Below are 23,451 nucleotides of genomic sequence, written 5' to 3' on the forward strand. Positions count from 1 at the left end.
AACAAACAACTTGGCCACAAGTTGATGGTGAATTTTTTTTCTATTCATAATTTATGAAGCTAAGGTATAAGTAAGGTAAAATGGGGCATTGGCACATAACAGTGGAAAGGATACTTGAGTTGATAAATCATCTGAAGAAGTATTTTTTATATTTTGCATATTACTGCACAAATCTCTTTTCTTTTTGTTTTGATTGTTTATAAAGAGCCAATTGTTGGTGGTAAATATTTTACTATGTGTCATAGTAGATTTGTATCTCTACCTGCTAGCTAGACATATCTGCCTGGATCCCTACAAGGTTTCTGAAAATCAACATATCCAAAATTGAAGCAGAATTTCCACTCTGAATTTTGAATTTTTATTTTGTATAAGGTGCTCTATTTGAAGTGAGAAAGCCATATGATCTCTTTCAAAAGTCTCACCTACACAAAGCAATGGGATTGCATTGAAATATACTTCTAACTTATGTGGTTATGCAGGGTGGAAGGAACCTAAGCATAATAGTCTGGCTTCGCAGACTGATTAGATTATGTTTGGAAAATGAATTTAAAAAGATATTTCTGTCTTCGTCTGATGTATGCTGTGGTCTGATGTGGGGATATAGGCCCAGCTACATTCCTTTACAGTAACAACTTCATAAGTAGCCAAAAGAATGACTTTGAAAGAAAACTTTTCTGGACCTGTAAGAAGTAACTCCCAAGGAAAATTTATCAATGCAGCAGTTAGGTTTCCTCTACTCTGAATATTTCATAAGACTTTAAGGCAACATAATCTGTATGTTTAAATTACATTCATATATTAAAATCATATTTAAAGTCTTGGTTGAATGTACTATTGCTGTTGTTGTTGTTGTTGTTGTTGTTGTTGTTGTTGTTTTTACATGTACACCTAACTGCAAAAGTTAGTTTATTGACATACAAAGCAAAGTCTGATAATAAAGGAGATAATAAATGAACTATACATTCTAATAACACTGAAAAAAAAAAGATACCATGAAAGATTTAAAATATGTACTACTCACAATAAGAACAGCCATAGACTTCAATTCTTAGCCCTATCCGCCCTTCTTCATTCCAGTCTAAAGGCACTATGCGTACATATCGGGCAATGACTGGATGCTGCAAATCATGGCGGACCACACCATCAGAGTTTATATTTCCTGGAAATGCCTGAAAGGAAAAAAAAATAAGAAAAATATTAGCAAACCCTTAAAATATTCAAAGTAATACACTGTATTGGATCTCTAAATGATTAAAACCTTGGTATTTATTACCATATGTTTCTGATTCATAGTCTGAGTGATCCAGGGCATATAATTTAAAATCACAGTATTTCAGGCTCCTCTTTAAGACTAGAAATTGTACACTTCACAATTCTATCCACAAATGATACTCTCCTGATCTTCATTGGTCAAAGAATTTCTCTGGAATTTCTCTGCATCAATGAATTCACATGTCTAAGTCCTAAAACACAAACACACACAGCCCTTTTAAATTCAGGATCCTCTAGCATGACCTACCTATTCTACTACACCAACATAAGGCATCTGAGTTAGATCATATTTTTATGACATTCTGGCATGCAACTTTCCCTACTTCAAATGTCCTCTTGAAGATGCTAAAGCCAGAATTGAACAGTGTTGGTGTTACTGTTGTTGTTGTTGTGTCATTATTATTATTATTATTATTTCACATTAACTACTCTGATGGTTAAAAGGCACTTTATTCACAACAATCTTAAGAAACAGATGATGCAGATATTCTTTCTTTCATTTGACAAATGAAGAGAACAGAGGTCAGAAAAACACAAAGTCATGTAATGAAAGATAGAATAAGGGTCAGAGCAAGAGTTAAATCTAGGACTCAACCATTTAATTTCATCCAGTGAAATTTGGACATCTGAAGTGTACACCACAGAGTGGATTTACTTTTGTTTCTTTAAAATGACATCTACTGTCAACTGCAACCAGAAGTTCAATAGTATCAGCACTTTTCTACAGTATACTGCTAAAAAAGAAAAGAAAAAGTGAAGCAGAGGTCTATCCTCAGAAAATGAAGCACAAAGCTGTCTATTTTCCTAACGTAAGTGCCAAGCAGTTGCTTTACTATTCCTTGGCAAGAAAGAAGTATTCTATGATAACAATTCCCAAGATAATACTTTAATAAATAAGAAAGACTTTTTTTTTTCACTCAGCTATTTTAAAAACACAAAAAAAACTAGCTTAGGCTCCATTATTTTCCCAGGCAAAATAATAAATATCATATGAACTTTAGTTGTACTCATTTTTGAGAATTCAAATTATAACCCAACATCATCCTTTCTGTATAATGTTTTTTTTATCTGTCTGATTTGCCTGTTAAGCAAAAGAAAGATATGTTGAGTCTAAGAAACTGAAGACTTTTCCATCTAAGGAGATACAGAGTTCAGACCATTAATGTCTAAGATCCCATATTATAGCAATCTTGACCTGAAGGGTTCAGCTTTATACATAACCGATAATTCAATCTTTTCTCCCACCATGCCCTTCTCCATTCCCATGCACTTCACTTCATTCCTAGTCTTTTTTTTTCCCCTTCCAAAACACTAATAAACAAAGTAAGAGAAGTGTCAGTTTTGAAGTCAAATCCCATGGATTAAATACTGAACTGAAGGCCCTTTATAATTTCATATAAGCTCTGAAACAACAGTCTTCTATGGTGATGACTTTTGATCAAAGGCACACCATTTCTATTTTCTGAATCACTCAGCTTTTCTTCATGTCACAAAATAAGAAACATTAAGTTCAGATGTCAAGATAGAGAATAGTGCACAAATTTTCTACAGGACTTATCCTGCTGTCTCAACCCTTGAGCAATTCTGAATCAAATGAAAAACATTCATTCTGCATAATAAGCAATGTTTATCATACAAAATATACAATAAGATGTTGAGAAATTGGGATACTATTTATTAATGACCCTTCCCTTTGGGGCTGCTCTTGGTTCTCTCATTTGTACCAACAAAATAACATGTGTAAGTAGGTGTTCAATAAATGTCTTCTGATGATAATAGCAAAATCCTCCTTCCTATCAATTATGAAGAAATGTAAAGCCCAAGAAAACAATTGTTTTAATGTGTTTTAACATTTGCAGATTTAATCAAGTCAGCAAGTCAACTGCTACATTCAAATGAAACTGCCTTCTAGCATAATAATTAATACCATTTGAGCAAGAAAAAGTTTTTTCTGGTCATCTCTTATTCATTCAAAAACAGATAGAAGGCACAAGAGTAATGCGTTAATTTTATTAAATCATGGTTCTAGCTTTATACTTAGTACACATAAACATTTTTCTAACTTTAGTTTTAACAGAGATGGAAGTTACTGGATAGAGAGGAGAGGATTTAAGAGCAAAATTTAAAAAAAAATCAGTCCTACATGTTATCAATGTTTTCTGTACTGGAAAAGAACTGAAAACAAAATCTACTTTGGCTATCAGTTAGGAAATAAATGGCTAAATAAACTCTAGTACACAAACGTAATGGAATGTTATTGCACCTTAAGAAATGATGAAGCTGAGGCTTAGAGAGGATAAGTCACCTGCTTATGTCATATAGCTAGGAAGTGTCAGAGGCAACAGTCAAACCCAGGTCTTCTTGCTTTTCAGTCCAGCACACTATCTACATTAACTACATGTGACTGCAGAGAAGAAGATTGTCTAAATACTATTGACATCTTTGAAGAGGTTGCAAAGGAGTAAGTAATATCACAGTAACTAGCTTCCCAAAGCCTGAGCTTTCTACAGCTGTAGCCTAGAGTAATTTACCCATACAATTCCATTTCGTTCCACATCCTTTCACAGGGGTAACATCTGCTGAAATGGCTGGAAGATTATACTAGTAAATATGGCTTATTGTTAACAAATCCCTTAAGATTAGGAATTTTGCATCACAAAATGGGAAATTACTGGAAGCTCATCAATTTCTCCAATAATTAAAATACATTTGCTTCATTCTCAAATAGAACAATATCCTTTTAAATGCAGCCTTCATTTAGATAAATGGAGTACAGTAATATGTGCTTTGTGGATAATGCAAATATCCAGCCCAAATCCATCATGGTAAGACTGAAAAATCAATTTACAGGCACTTGTGAATTATGTGCTGTTACCGTTAAATCTCCTTGTCCAGCTGAGATTTGTATATGAGCTTAGAAAGACAGATTTTCATTAAAAGCCTATATTAAAAATTCACAAAGCCACATGTTTATTAAAGTTAGCATACCATAAAGGAAGATCTACAATTTGACGCTAGGTTGCTGGCTATAGGATAAATACCCTATATATTTTACAAATGTACAGTGAAAAACTAATACTTTATTAGGAGACGATTCCTATAATACAATGTAAGTCATCCAAAATGCTAAACTTGGAGAAACTTCAACATTTTCTAGCTCTGTATTAAGTGTTTGGAAATTATCTTCTATGAGCAAGACAAAAATATTTATCAGTCTCATAGACCTCAATAATACAAGAATTTATTACTTCCTTGGTGAGGGTGCTTCTTCCTCCATCAAAGATCTCAAACACTTAGAAATTCATATACCAATTCATTGGTCAGCTAGCAATTATTATGCACCAATGATGTGCCAAATATAGAGCTGAAGGAACATCAGATGTCAATTAGCTTAAAATTCTAATTTTATGGAAGATGAAACTTAGGTCTAGCAAGTTCAAGTCATGTGACCATTATCACACAGGTAGAGTGTCACAGATGTAGATGACAATTATTATTTGCTGTGGATGAAAACATATTTCTCCCCAGTCAGTCTGGCAATAATTCTCTCTCAAAACTTGGCAATGACAATGTTTAGACAAAAGACACATAGCTCATCAACTGATTCTTATCTGAAGAATATTTCCAATGGTAGGACCTTGTACTCCATAGGCATAGCCTATCAACAGACTTGGATCACCCCATGCCACAATAGAGTCTTTCAATAATAGAACTAAATGGCTTCAAGAATCAAAGTGTATTCCTCCAACACTTCTCAAATATTTACCTTCCTTTCCTGTTTTCATAGCCACAAGGGCCCCAATGCTGGACTTCATTAATTTCTGCCTGAATGTGGGCAGGATACCGCTAACAGGTTTCTTGAGTCAAGGGAGAGAACAGGGGATTCAATATGCAATTGGAAATCAGGAAAACTTGAGTCAAATCAAGCATTAGATACTTAGCAGTTCAGTGACCCTGGGTGAATCATTTAACCATTCTTAGCATCAATTTCCCCATTTGTAAAATAGGGATTATAATAGCATCTACCTTACATGGATTTTGTGAGGATCAAAAGAAATAATTTGTGTAAAGTGCTTTATAAGCATTAAGTTGGTATAGTAATATTGCATTATTATTGTGGTTATTGTTGTTCCTAAATTATCTCTTCTCCCTCCAATAAAGCTTTTATATAACTACTAGATTAATGTTCGTTCACTCTGAGCCATCAAAACCAGAACAACAAGTAAGTGAGGCTTGGGCTGAGGCCTATGATTGGCCAATCAGTGGGAGCCAGAGTGATTTGGGTTTTAAGGCATAGTCAAGTAGCTCCATTTGAATCCCAATGGACTTTATTTGAGCTTGTTTTTCTAGAGTTATATTTCAAGAAATTATAAATGAAAACTACATGAAACAAAAAAGTTAATTGTCCAAGTTTACAAAAATATGATAGAACAAATTTTTGTTCTGGCCAGAAACTCTGAGGGTATTCCCTTCCCAGATTGATTCTTTTGTAAAGGCAAACTAGGCCATCATTTGCCTCATTAAAAGGTTAAAGAGCCCTTAATTCCTGAATGAATGTTGCTCCAGACAAATTAACACCTGGAAATGACCTAGCTTAAAAAGGAAAAGGTCTCTCACCGCATCCAGAGCCATCTCTAATCATCTTACTTTGTCTTGGCACTGGACTCAGGTGACTCTGAAGGAGAGAGTGAGGCTGATGATTTTGCATAACTGTGCCTCACAAAAATCTGATTTATGTGCAAGTCAAGACATCAACTTCCTGATGCCATTGGTTGTCTTTGAGAACAAAGGACAAACAAAAAAAAGATTAATATTCATTTTTATAGAACTAGTTACTCCATTCCTCACCTCAAACATTTTCGTTTGCTCCCTATTTTCTTGCCAAGTCAAGCAGGAACTTCACTGTTTGTCGTTGCAGATCTTCAATGACTTGTACTTCTCTACCTTTCTGGATTCATCTTACATTGATCCACTATCCTTCATCCTGCCTCCGTGTACTCTATGCTTCAGCAAAACTGGTACACATTAATTTTCTTGAACATACCCTTGCCCACATCATTTTTGTATGTGAAATGTCCTCCAGCCCCTTCTCAGACTGACAAATTCTTACAAATTCCATAAAGCCTGAGGTAAATAACTCTTTTCCCATGATGTCTTCCCTGAGCCTTCCCGTAAGTAATGGCCTTCCTCTTCATATATCACCTAATACTTTTTATGTCATCTCTCTAGTGTTCTCATTGTGCATTATTCTGTATTATGAGAGGACAGTATAATGAACTTGATACATAACTGGATTTTAAATCAGCAAGAGCTAAGCTCAAATTCTATATGCCCTGTGACAACAGGCAAATTATCCTCTTGGTGCTTCAGTTTCCTCAACTAATAAACAAACAACAATAATACCAGTAGCACCTACTTCATAAGGTTTTAGTGAGTGGAGACTGTATGGTCCTGGGGAAAGAGTATTAGTTCTAGAATCAGAGAACTAGGGTTCCATTCTTGCTTCTGAAGATTACTGCCTTTGTACAGAGTAAAGGTAAAAAGGCTGGAGTAGAATATATGATTCTTTAGCTGAAGTTAAAAAAAAACAGAGGTAGCAATCCTGATCTCAGACAAAGCAAGAGCGAAAACAGATTTAATTAAAAGAGATAAGGAAGGAAACTATATCCTGCTAAAAGCTACCATAGACAATGAAGTAATATAATTACTAAACATATACACACCAAGTGTTATGGCATCCAGATTCTTAGAGAAGTTAAGGGAATTATGGGAAGAAATAGATGACAAAACTATACTAGTGGGGGACCTCAACCTCCCCCTTTCAGAACTAGATAAATCTAAACACAAAATAAACAAGAAAGAAGTTAACAAGATGAATAGAATTTTAGAAAAGTTACATATGGTTGACCTCTGGAGAAAATTGAATGGAGATAGAAAGGAATATACCTTTTTCTTGGTGGTACAAGGCACTTACACAAAAATTGACCATGTACTAGGGAATAAAAACCTCACAATCCAATGAAAAAAGGCAGAAATATTAAATGCATCCTTTTGAGATCATGATGCAATAAAAATTACGTGTAATAAAGGGCCATGGAAAGAAAGACTAAAAATTAATTAGAACTAAATAATCTAATCTTAAAGAAGGAATGGGTCAAAAATAAATTATTGAAAGAATCAATAACTTCATCCAAGAGAATGACAATAATGAGACAACATACCAAAACTTATGGGATGCAGTTAAGGGGGTTCTTTGGAGAAGTTTTATATTTCTAAATGCTTACATAAGTAAAATAAAGAAAGAAGAGATAAAACATTTGGGCACGCACCTCAAAAAAAAAAACAGAAAAAGAACAAATTAAAAATTTCCAATTAAATACCAAATTAGAAATTCTGAAAACCAAAGGAGAGACTAATAAAATTGAAATTAAGAAAACTATTGAACTAATAAATAAAACTAAGAGCTGGTTTTAAGGGGAAAAATGATAAAACAGAAAGACCTTTGGTTACTTTGATTAAAAAAAAACAGAAAGAAGAAAACCAAATTACCAGCATCAAAAATGAAAAGGGTGAATTCACCACAAATGAAGAAGAAATAAAAACAATAATTATCAGCTATTTTGCCCAACTGTATACCCATAAATTTGACAATCTTAGTGAAATGGATTAATATTTACAAAAATATAAATTGCCCAGATTAATGGAAGAGGTATAAATACTTAAAAAGCCCAATTTTAGAAAATAAAAAAGAAATTGAAGAAGCCATCAATGAACTCCCTATGAAAACATCTCCAGGGCCAGATGGATTTTCAAGTGAATTCTATCACATATTTAAAGAACAATTAATTTTAATACTATATAAACTATTTGGGAAAATAGGGGGAAGAAGTAGTCCTACCAAATTCTTTTTATGACACAAATGTAATTCTGATACCTAAACTGGGAAGAGCCAAAAGAAAGAAAGAAAATCATAGACCAATTTCCCTAATGAATATGGATGCAAAAAATTTAAATAAAATATTAAGAAAAAGATTACAGCAACTTAACTCAAGGACAATACACTATGACCAGGTAGGAGTTATACCAGGACTGCAGAGGTGATTCAATATTAGGAAAACTATTAGCATAATAGACCATATCAACAAAACTAACAGAAATCATACGATTATCTCAATAGATGCAGAAAAAAAGAACATTTGACAAAATACAACACCATTCCTATTGAAAACACTAGAAAACACAGAAATCAATGGAGTCTGCCTTAAAATTATAGATAGCATCTATCAAAAACCATCAGCAAGCATTATATATAATGGGGACAAGCTAGAAACATTTCCAAAAAGGTAAGGGGCAAAACAAGGATGTCCTTTATAACTATGATTATTCAATATTTTACTAGAAATGTTATCTTTAGCAATAAGAGAAGAAAAAGAAATTGAAGGAATTAGAATAGTCAAAGAAGAAACAAAGCTCATTCTTTGCAGGTGATATGATAGTATATTTAAAGAATCCTAGAGAATCAAGTAAAAAACTACTTGAAATAATAAACAAATTTAGCAAAGTTGCAGGATATAAAATGAACCCACATAAATCATTGGCATTTCTATATATTACCAACAAAGCCCAACAGCAAGAGGTAGAAAGAGAAATATCATTTAAAATTACTGCAGACATTATGAAATATTTGGGAGTCTACCTGCCAAAACAAATTCAGAAACTATATGAACACAATTACAAAACACTTTCCACACAAATAAAGTCAGATCTAAATAATTGGGAAAACATCAGTTTCTCATTGGTAGGCCAAGCTAATAAAATGAAAATGACCCTAAATTAGTTTACTTATCCAGAGGTATATAATTCAAAAACACCAAGAATATTTTATAGAGCTAGGAAAAAAATAACAAAATTCATCTTGAAGAACAAAAGGTCCAGGATATCAAGAGAACTAATGAAAAGAAATTCAAGGAAAGGTACCAGACCTTAAATTGTATTATAAAGCAGCAATCATGAAACTACTTGGTACTGTCTAAGAGACAGAGTGGTGTTTCAGTGGAATAGGTTAGGTATGCAAGACATAACAGTCAACTACTTTAGTAACCCACTATTTGATAAATCCAAAGACTACAGCTTCTGGGGTAAGAACTCACTATTTAACCAAAACCCCTGGGAAAACTGAAAAATACCGTGGCAGAAACTAGGCATAGATCAATATCATACATACCATACCAAGATAAAGATAGAATGGGCACATGATTTAAATATAAAGACTGATGCTATAAGCAAACCTGGAGAGCAAGAAATAGTTTACCTATCAGATCTATGGAGAAGGGAAGAATTTATGACCAAAGAAGAGATAGGGTACATTATGAAATGCGAATGGATGACTTTTAATTACATTAAATTGAAAAGTTTTTGCACAAACAAAGCCAATACAACCAAGATTAGAAGAGAAACAGAAAGCTGGGAAACAATTTTTACAGCAAGTGTCTCTGATAAAGGGCTCATTTCTAAAATACATAGAGAACTGAGTTGAAATTATAAGAATACAAGTCGTTTCCTAATTGATAAATGGTCAATGGATATGAACAGGCAGTTTTCAGAGAAAGAAATTAAAGCTATCTATAGTCATATGAAAGAATTCTCTAAATCACTATTGAATAGAGAAATGCAAATCAAAATGACTCTGAGACACGACATCACACTTATCAGATAGGTTGTCATGACAAAACAGGAAAATGATAAATGTTGGAGAAGATGTGGGAAAATTGGAACACTAACACATTGTTGATGGAGTTGTGAACTGACTCAACCATTCTGGAGAGCAATTTGGAACCATACCCAAGGGGCTATAAATATGTGCATACCCTTTAACCCAGCAATATCACTTCTAGTTCTGTATCCCAAAGAGATCATACAAATGGCAAAAGGACCCACATGTACAAAAATATTTGAAGCAGCTCTTTTTGTGGTGGCAAAGAACTGAAGGAATGTCCATGAATTGGAGAATGGCTGAATAAGTTGTGGTATATGAATGTAATGGAATATTTTACTGTGCTATGAGAAATGATGAGAAATGTAGTGATGCTGAGTGAAATGAGCAGAACCAGAAGAACATTATATACACTAACAGCCACATTGTGTGATGACAGACTTTGATAGAGTTAGCTCTTCTCGGTGATGCAAGGGTCTAAGAAAACTCCAAAATTTTGATGATGGAAAATGTTATCCACATACAGAGAAAGGACTAAGGAATCTGAATGCACATGGAAGCATACTATTTGCTCTCCTTTCAATGTTTTTATTTTCTTCTTTCTCGTGGTTCATCCCACTAGTTCTAATTCTTCTTTACATCATGACTAACTTGAAAATATGTTTAATATGAATGTATAAGTAGAACCTATTGCATACCATCTTGAGGAGCGGGAGAAAATTTAAAACTCAAAAACTTATGGAATTGAATGTTGAAAACCAAAAAATAAATAAATTGATAAAATTAATTATTGTTAAAATAATAAAAATATTTATTAAAAGATTACTGCCTTTGTGACCTTGGGCAAATCACTTACCCTCCTGGGCCTGAGTGTTTTTAAATGAAAAAGGTGAGGGTTAGACTAGTTGGTCTCTGAGTACTCTTCTAGATCTAGGGTTTCAAGATTTCACTCTAAGCTTATTATGCTGTACATGCAAAAACCCTTTGCCAACTTTCAAGGACTACATGAAAACCCTAATATTATGGAGAGCTACATTTATATTTTCCTCTTTCTTAAACTTCAAGCTTCACTAAAGCAGGGATCATACTTTGTCTATACTTTGCATCTCCTATATTTCAGTATATAGCAGATACTTGATCAATTACCCAAAATGAAACTAGCTCTGTCTTTTATTGAGCTTATTCCTCAAATACATCCCCTTTAGCAAGCCATAATGTTACAGAGATTAAACACAAAGGTCTCTCTTGGGCTGCACACGTCCAATGGGCTGCACATGTCCAACCCATCTACAGTGAGTTTAGAAAAATTTAGTAAGGGGCGGCTAGGTGGCGCAGCAGATAGAGCACTGGCCTTGAAGTCAGGAGGACATGAGTTCAAGTCAGGCTTCAGATACATAACACTCACTAGCTGTGTGACCCTGGACAAGTCACTTAACCCCAATTGCCTAAAAATTAAAAAAAAAGATAATCCATAAAAATTCATAAAAGAAAGTTGTCACATATAGAAGATTGTCATTAGCTGTACGGTGGAGCAATATATCCAGGAAATAAACCCAAATCATCTTGCAGTATATTATAATTGGGTTTAGACATTTTATTTGTATCTTTACATCTTATATATTCAGTATAGTTGGGGTCAACTATCAGCTATCTTTTTTTTTTTTTACTAAGTGAAGAAATATTTTAGTCACTTTAAGTTTCTCATGCAATCAACCTTTCTTTCTTTTTTTTTGGAAAGACAAAAGACCCCCACAGCCATGTCAGTAAATATGTTCAAGCCCCAGTGCCTTGGTTGATGGTTGAAGTCTTCTCTTGCCTCAAGCTGAGAATACTGACAAACAGTTATTTGTGTATCAGCTAATAGTATCCCTATCCTAATTCCAAAGATATTGTATTCTCCACTGAAAGTTACTATTGAAATAGAAATTAAAACTGAATAATCATAAACAGCTGTAACAAAGCTAGTGACCAACAAGATAAATATGCATTCTACTTTTACCTGTGGTGAAATTGCTTTTTTGTTGTCAGATATACATACAGAGGTAGATTTCCCCTTGTAAAGGATGGAGTTAGACTAAATGGCTTCTGATGTCCCTTTCAGTCCACCTGTAATGCACTTTCTGGGATTAACCAGATATACTCCTGGTTACTAGTAATAACTAGCAATTAGATATTGGGGACAACTGTTGCACCAAATGGGGCTAGCAGCATGAAATGAACCACCAAATCAACTTTGTAATTCATGATGTGAAAATAAAATGAACAATTAACACAAATTTATTTAAATAGGAGAGAATTTTCATTATTATGGCGGCTTACCTCACTCAAAGTTGGAATGGACTTAAGTAATTTTCTACTATAACCCACAAGATTTATTTTCCAATGTTTTTTTCCTTCTATATGTAGAAAAGGTTAGGATCTTCACTTCACATCAAACACACACACACACACACACACACACACACACACACACACACACAGAGCATGTGAGGGGGAATGACCACTAGAATGACCACACTCCTCTTGAAGAAACTATGATTTTTTTTAAGGTGGCAGGGAGGGGGTTGGAAAAAGGGCTGGTATACTTGGATAGGAGGGAGGACCAGGGAAGGGATAAAAGAAGAGGGAAAAGTTGGTCTTTTGTTTACAAAAAGGTGGAAGAAATCAGAAGGATGAATAGATTAAAGCTCACTGTCTCCACAGTGTCTGGAAACCCAAACCTTCATACCAAACCCCTCAGCCAGCTACAGAGTTTGCTCCTGTCATGCCCTTCTAATTTGCTAAAGTAATTTTTTTCCCCTTTGTTTTTATCAGACCTGTGACTTCACTGGCACAGAACAGTTAGTCAGAAAACTTTTATGTCCATGTATACTAATGATTTCTTCTGAACTTATAATCCTAGAGAATGGCATAGGGTACTGAGAGGTGCAGGCACCTAAGATGATTCATTCAAGTATTTGTCATAAATGGGACTTGAACTCAGGTCTTCCTGACTCATGGCTACCTATCTTTGTACTATTCCATGCAGCTTTGCACTGCAGAGTGTTCTTTTTTCTTCTTTCTTTTTTATATTTCTCATCACAGGGCAAAGTACTGTTGGTCCTGTGTTAGTTATAACTGTTCAAGCCAGAAGGGAAACATACTTCATTTTTTCCCCTTCCTATCCCAGGAAAATAAGATGTCTAAGTCATCATGGTCAGACTTTTACTAGATTTCCATACTCAATTAGTGGACACAATTGCATGAGTCCTAACAATCACTAGGAAAATGTCTCAAATGATATTACAGAGGTGCCAGAGAGAAAATATTACCAGAGGGAGGTGAAACCACAGGGAGTTGACAGTTGGTCTCAAGAGTTATTCAAATAATTAGAATGGCCATCCTTACTTTCTCTCTAGTACATCCCCAGCAGTATCCTTCTTCTGGACTACTTTCAAGTGTCTTTATCATGCCACATGAACATATTTCATTTATGTATTAATAGAGTAGGGAAATCATATCTCTGGGTCTGCCCCCCAAAAAAAACACATGGAAGAGCACCTTCTGAATCTCTCAAAGAGAGGAGGATGGAGTTTATTCATTAAGAATGTTTTATACTATTAGTATTACAATGCTTCAAAGAATATTGGATTAGGATTTGAATGCTCATCTCAGATTCTTAAAATCTATCGAAAAGCTCACTAACTTTCAGATCCTTTAAGAGTCTGGCCAATATGACGGATGTTATAATAAACCTTGTCTTTGGCTGAAAGATCCGTGTGTTGTGATTTTCAGGTTCCAGCACTCCTAAACCCCTAAATCTCAACATTTTGGTGGCCTATATGGGGAAAATGCCTAACCCAAATTCTTCGCCAGCCAAGACTGAAAAGTGTGTAAGTCTCCCCACTCTTCTTTCTTGCCCTGCAGTTGGGATTGCTCTCTAAGCTACTAGGAAGTCTTTTGGGGCAAACAGTTATGAGGCTGCCTCATACTTGGCCTGATGCTCTCAGGCTGTCAGTCCACTGGTTTGGTTCAAGGCCATGGACCTGGGTACACCTTCCACAGCATGGAGGACAAGGGCAGATGCATTATCCAGAAGCGTATGCCCAATTCTGTCAATTCTGTCTTGCTAGGGAATTGGTAAAATGGCAAGTGCTTTTTGATTCCCTGAGGCTTACTTACTCCTTTCCTCTACATCTCTGGACCCTCCATCATGGAAGCTATAGGAAAAAAGTTAGAACAGCTAAGAATATCTTAGCAGATTCTGGAAGTTTTGTGATCGATAATTAAGGAGTTTTGAAACACCTCTTTACAACCTGGTCACTCCCTTCTACGACTCCCTTCTCTTGTCAAGAAGGTATCTTTTGATCCCTCTCATAGAAGAAGAGATGGTTAGGCAAAAGGAAGGGGGGGGAAGGGAAGCAGATACAACATGGGCCCCATTGGCAATGACCTTGGGCCCTGTGGCAACCTTTGCCTGGAAGCATCACCCAGGTTCAACACATCCTGCTCAAAGTAAAGAAGCTAGCAGTTAAGGTTTTCAAATTGCTTTATTTTAACTTATCTGATCTTTGTGAGAAAACAATTAGGTATTATTATTATTATATTATTATTATTATTATTATTATTATTATTCCCATTTGCAAATGATAAAACAGACATAGAGGTTGAGTGCCCAGGGTCACACAGAATGTAAGTTATCATGACAGAATCCAAACTCAGGAACTTCTGACTCCAAGTTCAGCATATTATCCATTTTGCTGTATAGTGATGGAAGGGCCTTTAGAATCCATTTATTCTAACCTCCTCATTTTACAGATGATGAAGCTGACAATTACAAAGGCTATCTGATTTATTCAAGTTCCACAAGAAGTGATAGAGGGATGATCTGAATTCAAGTCTCATGATTCTAAAGTCAGCACTATAATTTCTTGAAATAGAGAAAATGGTTTGATTGCAGTTCATGATTAAAAAAAAAATCTGGAGGTAATACTCACTTTCCTTTTCTGGGCTTCAATTTCCTCAACTTAAAGTAGGAGGTTAGAATAGGTGATGTCTGAGATTAATTTTGCTAGTTTTAATCATATGATTTTGTGTTTCCCCCTCAATATTTGTTCTTCTAATGAAGGTGCAATAACCACTTGATTTCAAAAGATTAATTCTTTAGACTTCACTTTGAGACTCAATGAAATCATGTTCATGTACTGTTTCATATATGTTCAATGCAGAAAACTTTGGAGGTAAGACAAAGGTGTCATAAATTCCTTTAACAAAATATAATATTGGATTACTCCAAATTATTATTCTAGTCAGAGACTTAAATAATATGTTCTGAAGTATAAGCTAAGAACCTTCAAACTTACAATATTCACTCTGATTTTAACTTCATTGTTCTTCACCCACTGGCATGAAAAGGCAATCCACTCCCATGAATTTAAATAGCCAAAGTAATACCAAAACTCACAGTTGGAAGGAGCTTCAGGGATGATTAATCAATCCATACATGAACATTGATCTGTTACACAATATAGAGGTTTCTTTGACACCACAGGAGAGGAGACATCTACTTCCTCCAAAAGCAGCCCCTCTCACTTTTTAATGACTAATCATTACAGTTTTTTCTTTAAATTTAACCTAAAATTGCTTCATTTCACGTTCCATTCATTCTCATGTTTCTACCCATTAAGCCAAAACAGAATCATTCAAATTCATTTTCCATAGTCTAATAGATAAGCAGTTATCAAGTCCTTACTAAATTCTGTCCTCTCAAAACTAAATTTGATCCATGGTCACAACCACTCATCATCTTAGTAAGAATCCTCTGAATGTTCTTCAGCTTGTCAATGTCATTCTTCAAATGAATTGAACATCATACTCTAAATAGACACACACACATTACATATTTATATCTATATATCTATATACATGGAGAGGGAGAGAGAGAGAGAGAGAGAGAGAGAGAGAGAGAGAGAGAGAGAGAGAGAGAGAGAGAGAGACAGAGGGGGGGCAGAACAATTGCCCCTTTGTCCTGGACAACATACCTCTAAGTGCAGCCTAAAATTCTTTAGTTCTCCTACATTTTTCTTTTCTATATTTCTATATGTATACATCATATTTCCCATTAGCATAAAAATTCCTGGCAAAAATGGCAGAATAAAGGCAGCAATTCACCCAAACTTTCCCAAAATTCCCCTCCAAAAAACTTTAAAAGAACATCTCAAATTGATTTTATGGAATGGCAGAGACAACAAAAGGTCATAGTGAGACATTCTTCATATTAAAAACAACTAAGGAAGGTGGAAAGAGGACTACTTTTGTTCAAGAGGGAATGGGGGCTTTGAGGGGGCAGTATCATTTTTGGTACTGAGGAAGGAAGGACCCTGAAGAGCATTACTAATTGCAATCTTTAGAGATGGAGCACTCTTCCTGGGTAAGGACCACAGCGCAGTAAGAACACTGACCACATCTTTCCCAGATCACACCACCATGGATCTATTAAAAACTTCCAAACCTCCAGAACTATCTCTGAAAACAGCAGTGTGAAAAAGCCTGAAGCTTTAGACAATGCCCCATCCCCCACCACATGCCACAAAAAAGTTAAATTTTAACAGAGTTCAAAATCAAGAAATACAGTAGAAAAAATGAGCAAACAACAAAAAGTAACCTGACCATAAAAAGTTACTACATTAACAGATAAGATAAAACACAAACTGAAAACACAATGAAGCCAAAATAGCTACAAGCAAAGCCTCAAAAAACAAACAAACAAACAAAAACCACAATGAATTGGACACAAATCCAACAAGAATGTCTGGAAGTGCTAAAGAATGATTTTCAAAATCAAATAAGAATGGTAGAGGAAACATTAGGTAAGGAAATGAAAGTAAAAGAAGAAAAATATGAAAAAATAATTAACAGCATGGTTAGAGGCACAAAAAAATACCGAAGAAAATAACACTTTGAAAAACAGAATTGGGCAAGTGGGAAAAATGGTACAAAAGCTCAGGGAAGGAAAAAAAAATAGAATTGTATAAGTAAGAGCTAAGAGACATTAACAAACAATAAAACAGTCAAAAGAATGACAAAAGAGAAGAGAATGTGAACCAACTCATAAAAAAAAAAACTGACCTAGAAAATAGGAGAGATAGTTTAAGTTTTATTGGACTACCTGAAAGCCATGATCAAAGAAAGAGCCTAGATATCATATTTCAAGTAATTATTAAGTAAAACTGCTTTGATATACTAGAATCAGAGAGTAAAATAGAATTTGAAAGAATTTACTGATTACCATCTGAAAGATTAACCAAAATTAAAACTCCTAGTAATATTATAGCCAAATTCCAGAGCTCCTAGATCAAAGAAAAAAATACTTCAAGCAAAGAGAAAGAAACCACTCAAATATCATGGTGCCACAGTCAGAATCACACAAGATTTGGCAGCTTAGGATGAGATATTCCAGAAGACAAAAGAACTGGGAATATAACCAAGAATACCTACCCAGCAAAAATGATATCATCCTTCAAGGGTAAAAAAAAAAAAAGATATTTAATGAAATAGAGGACTTTCATGCATTCCTGATAAAAAGACCAGAATTGAACAGAAAAATTCACTTTTAAGTACAAGACTCAAGAGAAGCATAAAAAGAGAAATATGAAAGAGAAATCATATGGGACTCAATTAGGTTAAATTGTTTATCTCTTCATATGGGGAAATGACACATAATTTCTAAGATCTTTGTCATTAGTGCAGTTAGAAAGATTCTACATAGAAAGGAAATATGGGAGTGAGTTGATTATGTCAGGATGAGATCAAGAAATGGATAGGGAAGAAATAGAGATACCTTGTAAGAAGGAGGAAGGAAAAGAAGAATGGGGAAATTATCTCACATAAAAAATGAAAACAAGGAAGAACTTTTACACTGTAGGGGAAAACAGGAGTATGGGCAACACCCGAACTTCACTTTAAATGGCTAAAAGAGTGAAGAATATGCACATGCATGCACAAACGCACACACATATACACACACACACACACACACACAAAACACAGGTGGGTATAGAAATCTCTTACTGAAAAGGAGAAGTAGGAGGGGAAGGGGATAAAAAGGTATGTGTGTGTGTATGTGTGTGTGTGTATGTGTGATGAAACAGGGAGTTGAATTAAGAGAGGCTGTGATCAGAAGAAAAAGAGTCTTTTGAGGAGAAACAGGGTAAAAATATCAAGAGAAGTATAAATAGAAGAAAATAGGATGGAAGGGAAATATCCGGTTACTAACCATAATTGTAAATGTAAATAGGATGAACTCAACCATAAAATGGAATCAGAAAGAATTACAAACTAGAATCTAACAATATGTTGTTTACAAGAGACATATCTGAAACAGAAAGACATACACAGAGAATTAAAATAAGAGACTAGAGCAGGATCTATTATACTTCAACTGAAGTTAAAAAAAGAATCAGGTAGTAATTATGATCTCAGACAAAGCAAAAGCAAAAACAGATCTAATTAAGAGAGATAATGAGGGAAACTACATTTTTTTCTAAAATGTAGAATAGATGATAAAGTAATATAAAATTACAGCAAGTTTTTCTGATTAAAGCTTCTTTTTGAAAGTATATTAGAAACTGAATCAAATTTATTAAAAAAAAATAAAAAGCATTCCACAATTGACAAATGGTCAAAGAAAAGTAGCAGGCAGCTTTTAGAAGAAGAAATTAAAGCTTTCTATAGTTATATGAAAAAAAAATGTTGTAAATATACATTAAAATAATGCTGAGGTATCACCTCACACCTATGAGAAATGGCAAGTGCTGGAGTGATGTGGGAAAATAGATACACTAAAGACCTCTTTGTAAAGTTGTGAACTCATCCAACCATTTTGGAGGACAATTTAAAACTGTACCCCAAGGTCTAAAAGTATGCATAACCTTTGACCTAGCAATAACACTGTTAAGTCTATACCTAAAGAGATCAAAGCAAAAATAAAAGAACCTAAATGTACAAAAAAATTATAGTAACTTTTTTTGTGGTGGCAAAGAATTGGAAATTGAGGAGAAGCTAATCAGTTGTGGAATAGCTGAATAAGGTGTGGTAGATAATTCTGATGAAATATTCATGCTATATGAAATAACCAGGAGAATGTTTTAAAATAAACAAACCCTCCCAAAAGCACCCAACAACCTAGAAAGACTTCTATGAACTCATGCAAATTAAGGTAAGACAAACTGTGTGATCATTGCACACAGTAAGAGATCAACATTGTAATGACTTAGCTAATTTTATCAATACAATGGTGAAAGAGTTCATAAGGACTTGTGATGGAAAATGCCACCAGAGTGAAAATTGATGAACTTTGAGTGCAAAATGAAGTATAATTTTCTGAATTTATTTTTCTTGATTTTTTTTTGTGATATGACTAATATGATAATAAATATTTGCATGATTTCACATGTAAAATTGATGTTATATTGCTTATATCCTCAACAGGTGAGAGATAGGGAGGAGAGAGGGAGAGAATTTGAAACAAAAAGATATAAAAAGATGAAGAAAAGAATATAAGCTGCTTGAAAACAGGGAATGTCTTATTTCTGTAGTCTCTAGAACCTAATATACATCTGACAGTTAAGAAATGCTTGAAAATGCATATCATATCAGTCATATTAAGATTTAAGTAAAATAAATTTCCCTCATCTTTTTATATAATCTGTTGAGTTGCCATAAATGTCCTTGTACTACATATATAAAGATCATTTTCCCTAATGTGGAACTTTACTGCTTTATCTCTATTAAATTATAACTTATTATATTTATTCATCATTATAGCTTGTGGAGATATTTTTACATCCCAACTCAATCATAACGTGCTAGTTATTTCTAGGTTCATATCACTTGCAAATAACTGGGACAAATTGCATCCACATATACATTTAAGATATTGATAAAAAGATAAAAGAGAATAAGACCAATGACAGATCTACAAGGTGTACTTCATCCAGTAGAGGCCAAGCTATAAATAAGGACTTCATTTTATATCAAGTTATTCAGTGAGTTCTGAATGTACTAGACTATTTTATAGTTTATTTTTCATATCTCCATGTTGTCTGCAAAGAATGTTTGAAAGACTTTACCAAATGCTTTGCAAAAATCCTGTTATACTTTGAGTATGGCATTTCCTTGATATACCAGTCTAGGTTAGCAATCTTGCAAGGAAAAGAAAATGGAGGTAAGCGAAGTAATTTTCACATCACCTGTTATTCATGATCGCCATATTTAATGCTTGCCCATTAACCAGTGCTTGCCTTTCTAAATGGTCACAGTCAATTCCTTTAATAGTGCATTCTAGAATTTTGCTTAGAAACTTGAGTCAAGCTCATCAGTTTATAATTAAAAGAGCTTTAATCTTCCCTTTATTGAAAAGCAAAATGGCATTTTTTCATATTCATCCTTCACAATTTTTCAAAGATCATTCACAATGGCTCAAAAATCATATTCCTCAATCCTTTAAGAACCATGACATTTAATTCTTCTAAGCCTAATGAATAGAATTCACTTAAGATAACTAAGTGCTCTATCATCTTGCTTATCTTAGGCTCCAACTTTCTGTTAATTTTTTTTTTTTTACCATTTCTAGAATCATAACTAGGGTGCCAAGTTAAGTCTTTTCCCCAGGTGGCCAAATCAGGGTATATGGCATGCTCTCTCCTCACAAAGTATTCTGGAGATTATCTCTCCAAGGATCTGCCTGCACTGTCTTCTTCACAACTTGCACCCTCCCCTACACACACACACACACACACACACACCCCTCAACTAAATTTGACTTAAGTCCCAGGATACCTAGTTATGGTGCTACCTAGTTCATTTTGAGCCTTATTCTCCTTAGCAGAGAAGTGGGAAACAAATTGGAATTAAATAGTGCAACCTTTTCTCTAATGTCTGTTGCCATCTCATAGATTTTGAGTACTAATCACACTTCCTTAATATTCTTCTAGCCCTAAATGTAGCTGGAAAAGCTGATTTTGTTTGTTGTTAGCCCTCCTTATCACATTTTGTTCATTTGGAGCTTTACTGTTTTTGACGTCATTCTTGCAGGACTCAGCCACTCTTTCATATTCATGTTGTATTACCTACTCTTGCTTCTATACCTGTCTTGTTAAAGACTTAGTTGGCTGAGGAGTTTTCTGTGTATCCACTTCAGTCCCTAATTTCTTTAGAAAGTCTCTTTTATTCTTCCTTATAGGAAAAAAATATATTGGCTATGAGATAGGTATTTCATTCTGGAAAGCTTCCTATCACTCTTCTGCAACTCCTTTAAAATTTGAGGTAACAGGATTCTACAAATACTTTAAACACTAAAACATATTATTCCCAAATTGAAGGTGTCTTCCTCTAATTTCTTATCATTAGTTTGCTTCCTTCCAGCGTTCCTGTCATTTGTCTGTTGGTAGCCTGTTCTTCCTCACTGGTGAGAATCAGGTAGAGAATAACAAGTGACCCCAATGGTTCCTATAACTTATGAAGAATGAAATTATCATTGAGCTAAGAGTTTTTCAGCTGTTCTGTTTTTGTCAGAGAAGGTCTCACAAAAAAAAAAAAACAGACAGTTCAAGCCTTTTGTAATTACTAAAACACAGCTCTATGACAATTTATTATCTGTGGCCAATTTTTCTGTTCTTGTTCAGTCATTTCAATTGTGTCTTACTCTTCATGACTTAATTAAGGGTTTTTTTAGGCAGAGATACTGGAGTGGTTTGACATTTCCTTCTCCAGCTCATTTTACAGATGAGAAAATTGAGACAAACAGGGTGAAATGATTTGCTCCATGTCATAGAGCTAATAAATGTCTGAGGCTGGATTCGAACTTCTGTAGTGTTCCAGACTCCAGGCCCAGCTTTCTATTCACTATGCCACCTAGCTGCCCAATAATTTGCAATACTATTTTACTATTTTTTTCTTTCCATCCTTCTAACCTGTCACTGGAAGAAAAATATTCTTGGCAAGGATCATACAAGACCATTGTTAAATAAAGGAGACCTTGCATTTTCCCAATTTAACTTTTCAATTCTATCTTGGAATGAGGTAAGATTAAAAAAATAATAATTAGCAGGAAAACACCACAAATTAGATAAATTTAGGCCTTACCTGAATTAACATAAGTTAACAGTTCCTATAAAGCATATACTATAAAAAGCACCTAATTAAAAAATAATGCTCACTGGGAAAGGATGAGTAAAATATAGGTACCTTTCTTCCCCCACTTCCCCCAGTATGCTTAGCATAGGAGAATAGGAGGAAGAGAGGAAACGGCGCTTCCAATATCTAAGCCAAAACAACTTGAGATGAACAACCGGCATAACCATTAATAACTGCAAGGGTTGATTAACCCCATTTTTTCATGGAATACCAAGGTTTTCTAATTCTCAGAAATGGTAAAATGATAACAAGTATCAGATTGGGGGAGGGGGAGATATGTAGCAGAGCAGAAGCTAAAAATATTGACTTATATGTATTTTCTATTCTAACTTTAAATTATCTCATTAATCCATCTATTCTATAGGATAGAAGATTATTTACATTTTTGCTAATGTTTAGGAGATGATTTATTTTACAAAAAGTAAAATTACCAGTGCTGTTGTTGTGTTTAAAGTGAATAATTGGCATGTACGGCTTCTGAGTGTGCTTTTTTTCCCCCCAACCTGTGAGATCTTGGTCAAATCATTTAAATGTTCTACATTTCAGCTTCTTCAACTGTAAAATGAGATAATTGGAGTAAATGACCTCCAAGAGCGTTTTCCATAGTAGATTGAATTCAATCCCAAAATTCTCTAAAGGAAACATCACTACCTAAATGACAGATTAGAATGATGAGGTCCACAGTATGGCTGAGCAATTTAAGCTTCTTCAGAAGGAGCCATCAGGGGGTACAAGGAGAAAATGGGTACCTTTCATATTTTTCTTCTCAAGGAGAACAATGAGAGAGGAAGAAGTCTCCTTCAGGGAATTAATCATTTTTAGGAGAGTTACAGACTTTTGCTTAGGCAAAATGAGGAAGGAAAGTTATGAGAATAAGGTTCAGGATATAAGGAAGTTTGCCCAAAACAGAGCAGGGATCCTGTTGTTCCTAAAAGATTATTAAGCTATCTGGAGAAATGATTTTGATTTACACCAGCTTTGGTTGACTTGTGTGCAGACACCTGTCTCTTTTCTGTAAAATAAATGAAATTTCCCCTTGATATCTATAACACAAGACTGAATTGTAAAGAATAAATAATTTTCTTCAAAAATAGCCATTATCCAAGTGCATGGGTATTTAAGCTTTGAATATTTGATCTCATGGCAATTCAAAGGCCTGCATTTAAATTATATAACTTGCCTCTTCTCTTTTCTACTTCTTCTAAAACTAAATTATTTAGATTCCCAGATGTTTAGTTATCTCTTGATTTAAAATATAATCTACTTATTCAAACAGGTAGGTTTGCTAGTAG

At 34.4% G+C, this 23,451-nt stretch overlaps 1 protein-coding gene across 1 annotated transcript in view; it reads right to left on the reverse strand.

Moving 5' to 3' along the window:
* Window positions 1-23,451, reverse strand: part of CNTNAP2 (contactin associated protein 2) — a 1,976,042-nt gene that overhangs the window by 1,546,517 nt on the left and 406,074 nt on the right. The window contains exon 3 of the mRNA XM_078153085.1: window positions 1,022-1,169. Coding sequence (XP_078009211.1) covers window positions 1,022-1,169 — 148 coding nt within the window. The remainder of the gene's footprint in view (window positions 1-1,021; window positions 1,170-23,451) is intronic.

This window comes from Phascolarctos cinereus, unplaced genomic scaffold (assembly GCF_003287225.1).
Source record: "Phascolarctos cinereus isolate Bilbo 61053 unplaced genomic scaffold, phaCin_HiC Scaffold_1;HRSCAF=81, whole genome shotgun sequence".
NCBI classification, from domain to species: Eukaryota; Metazoa; Chordata; class Mammalia; order Diprotodontia; family Phascolarctidae; genus Phascolarctos; species Phascolarctos cinereus.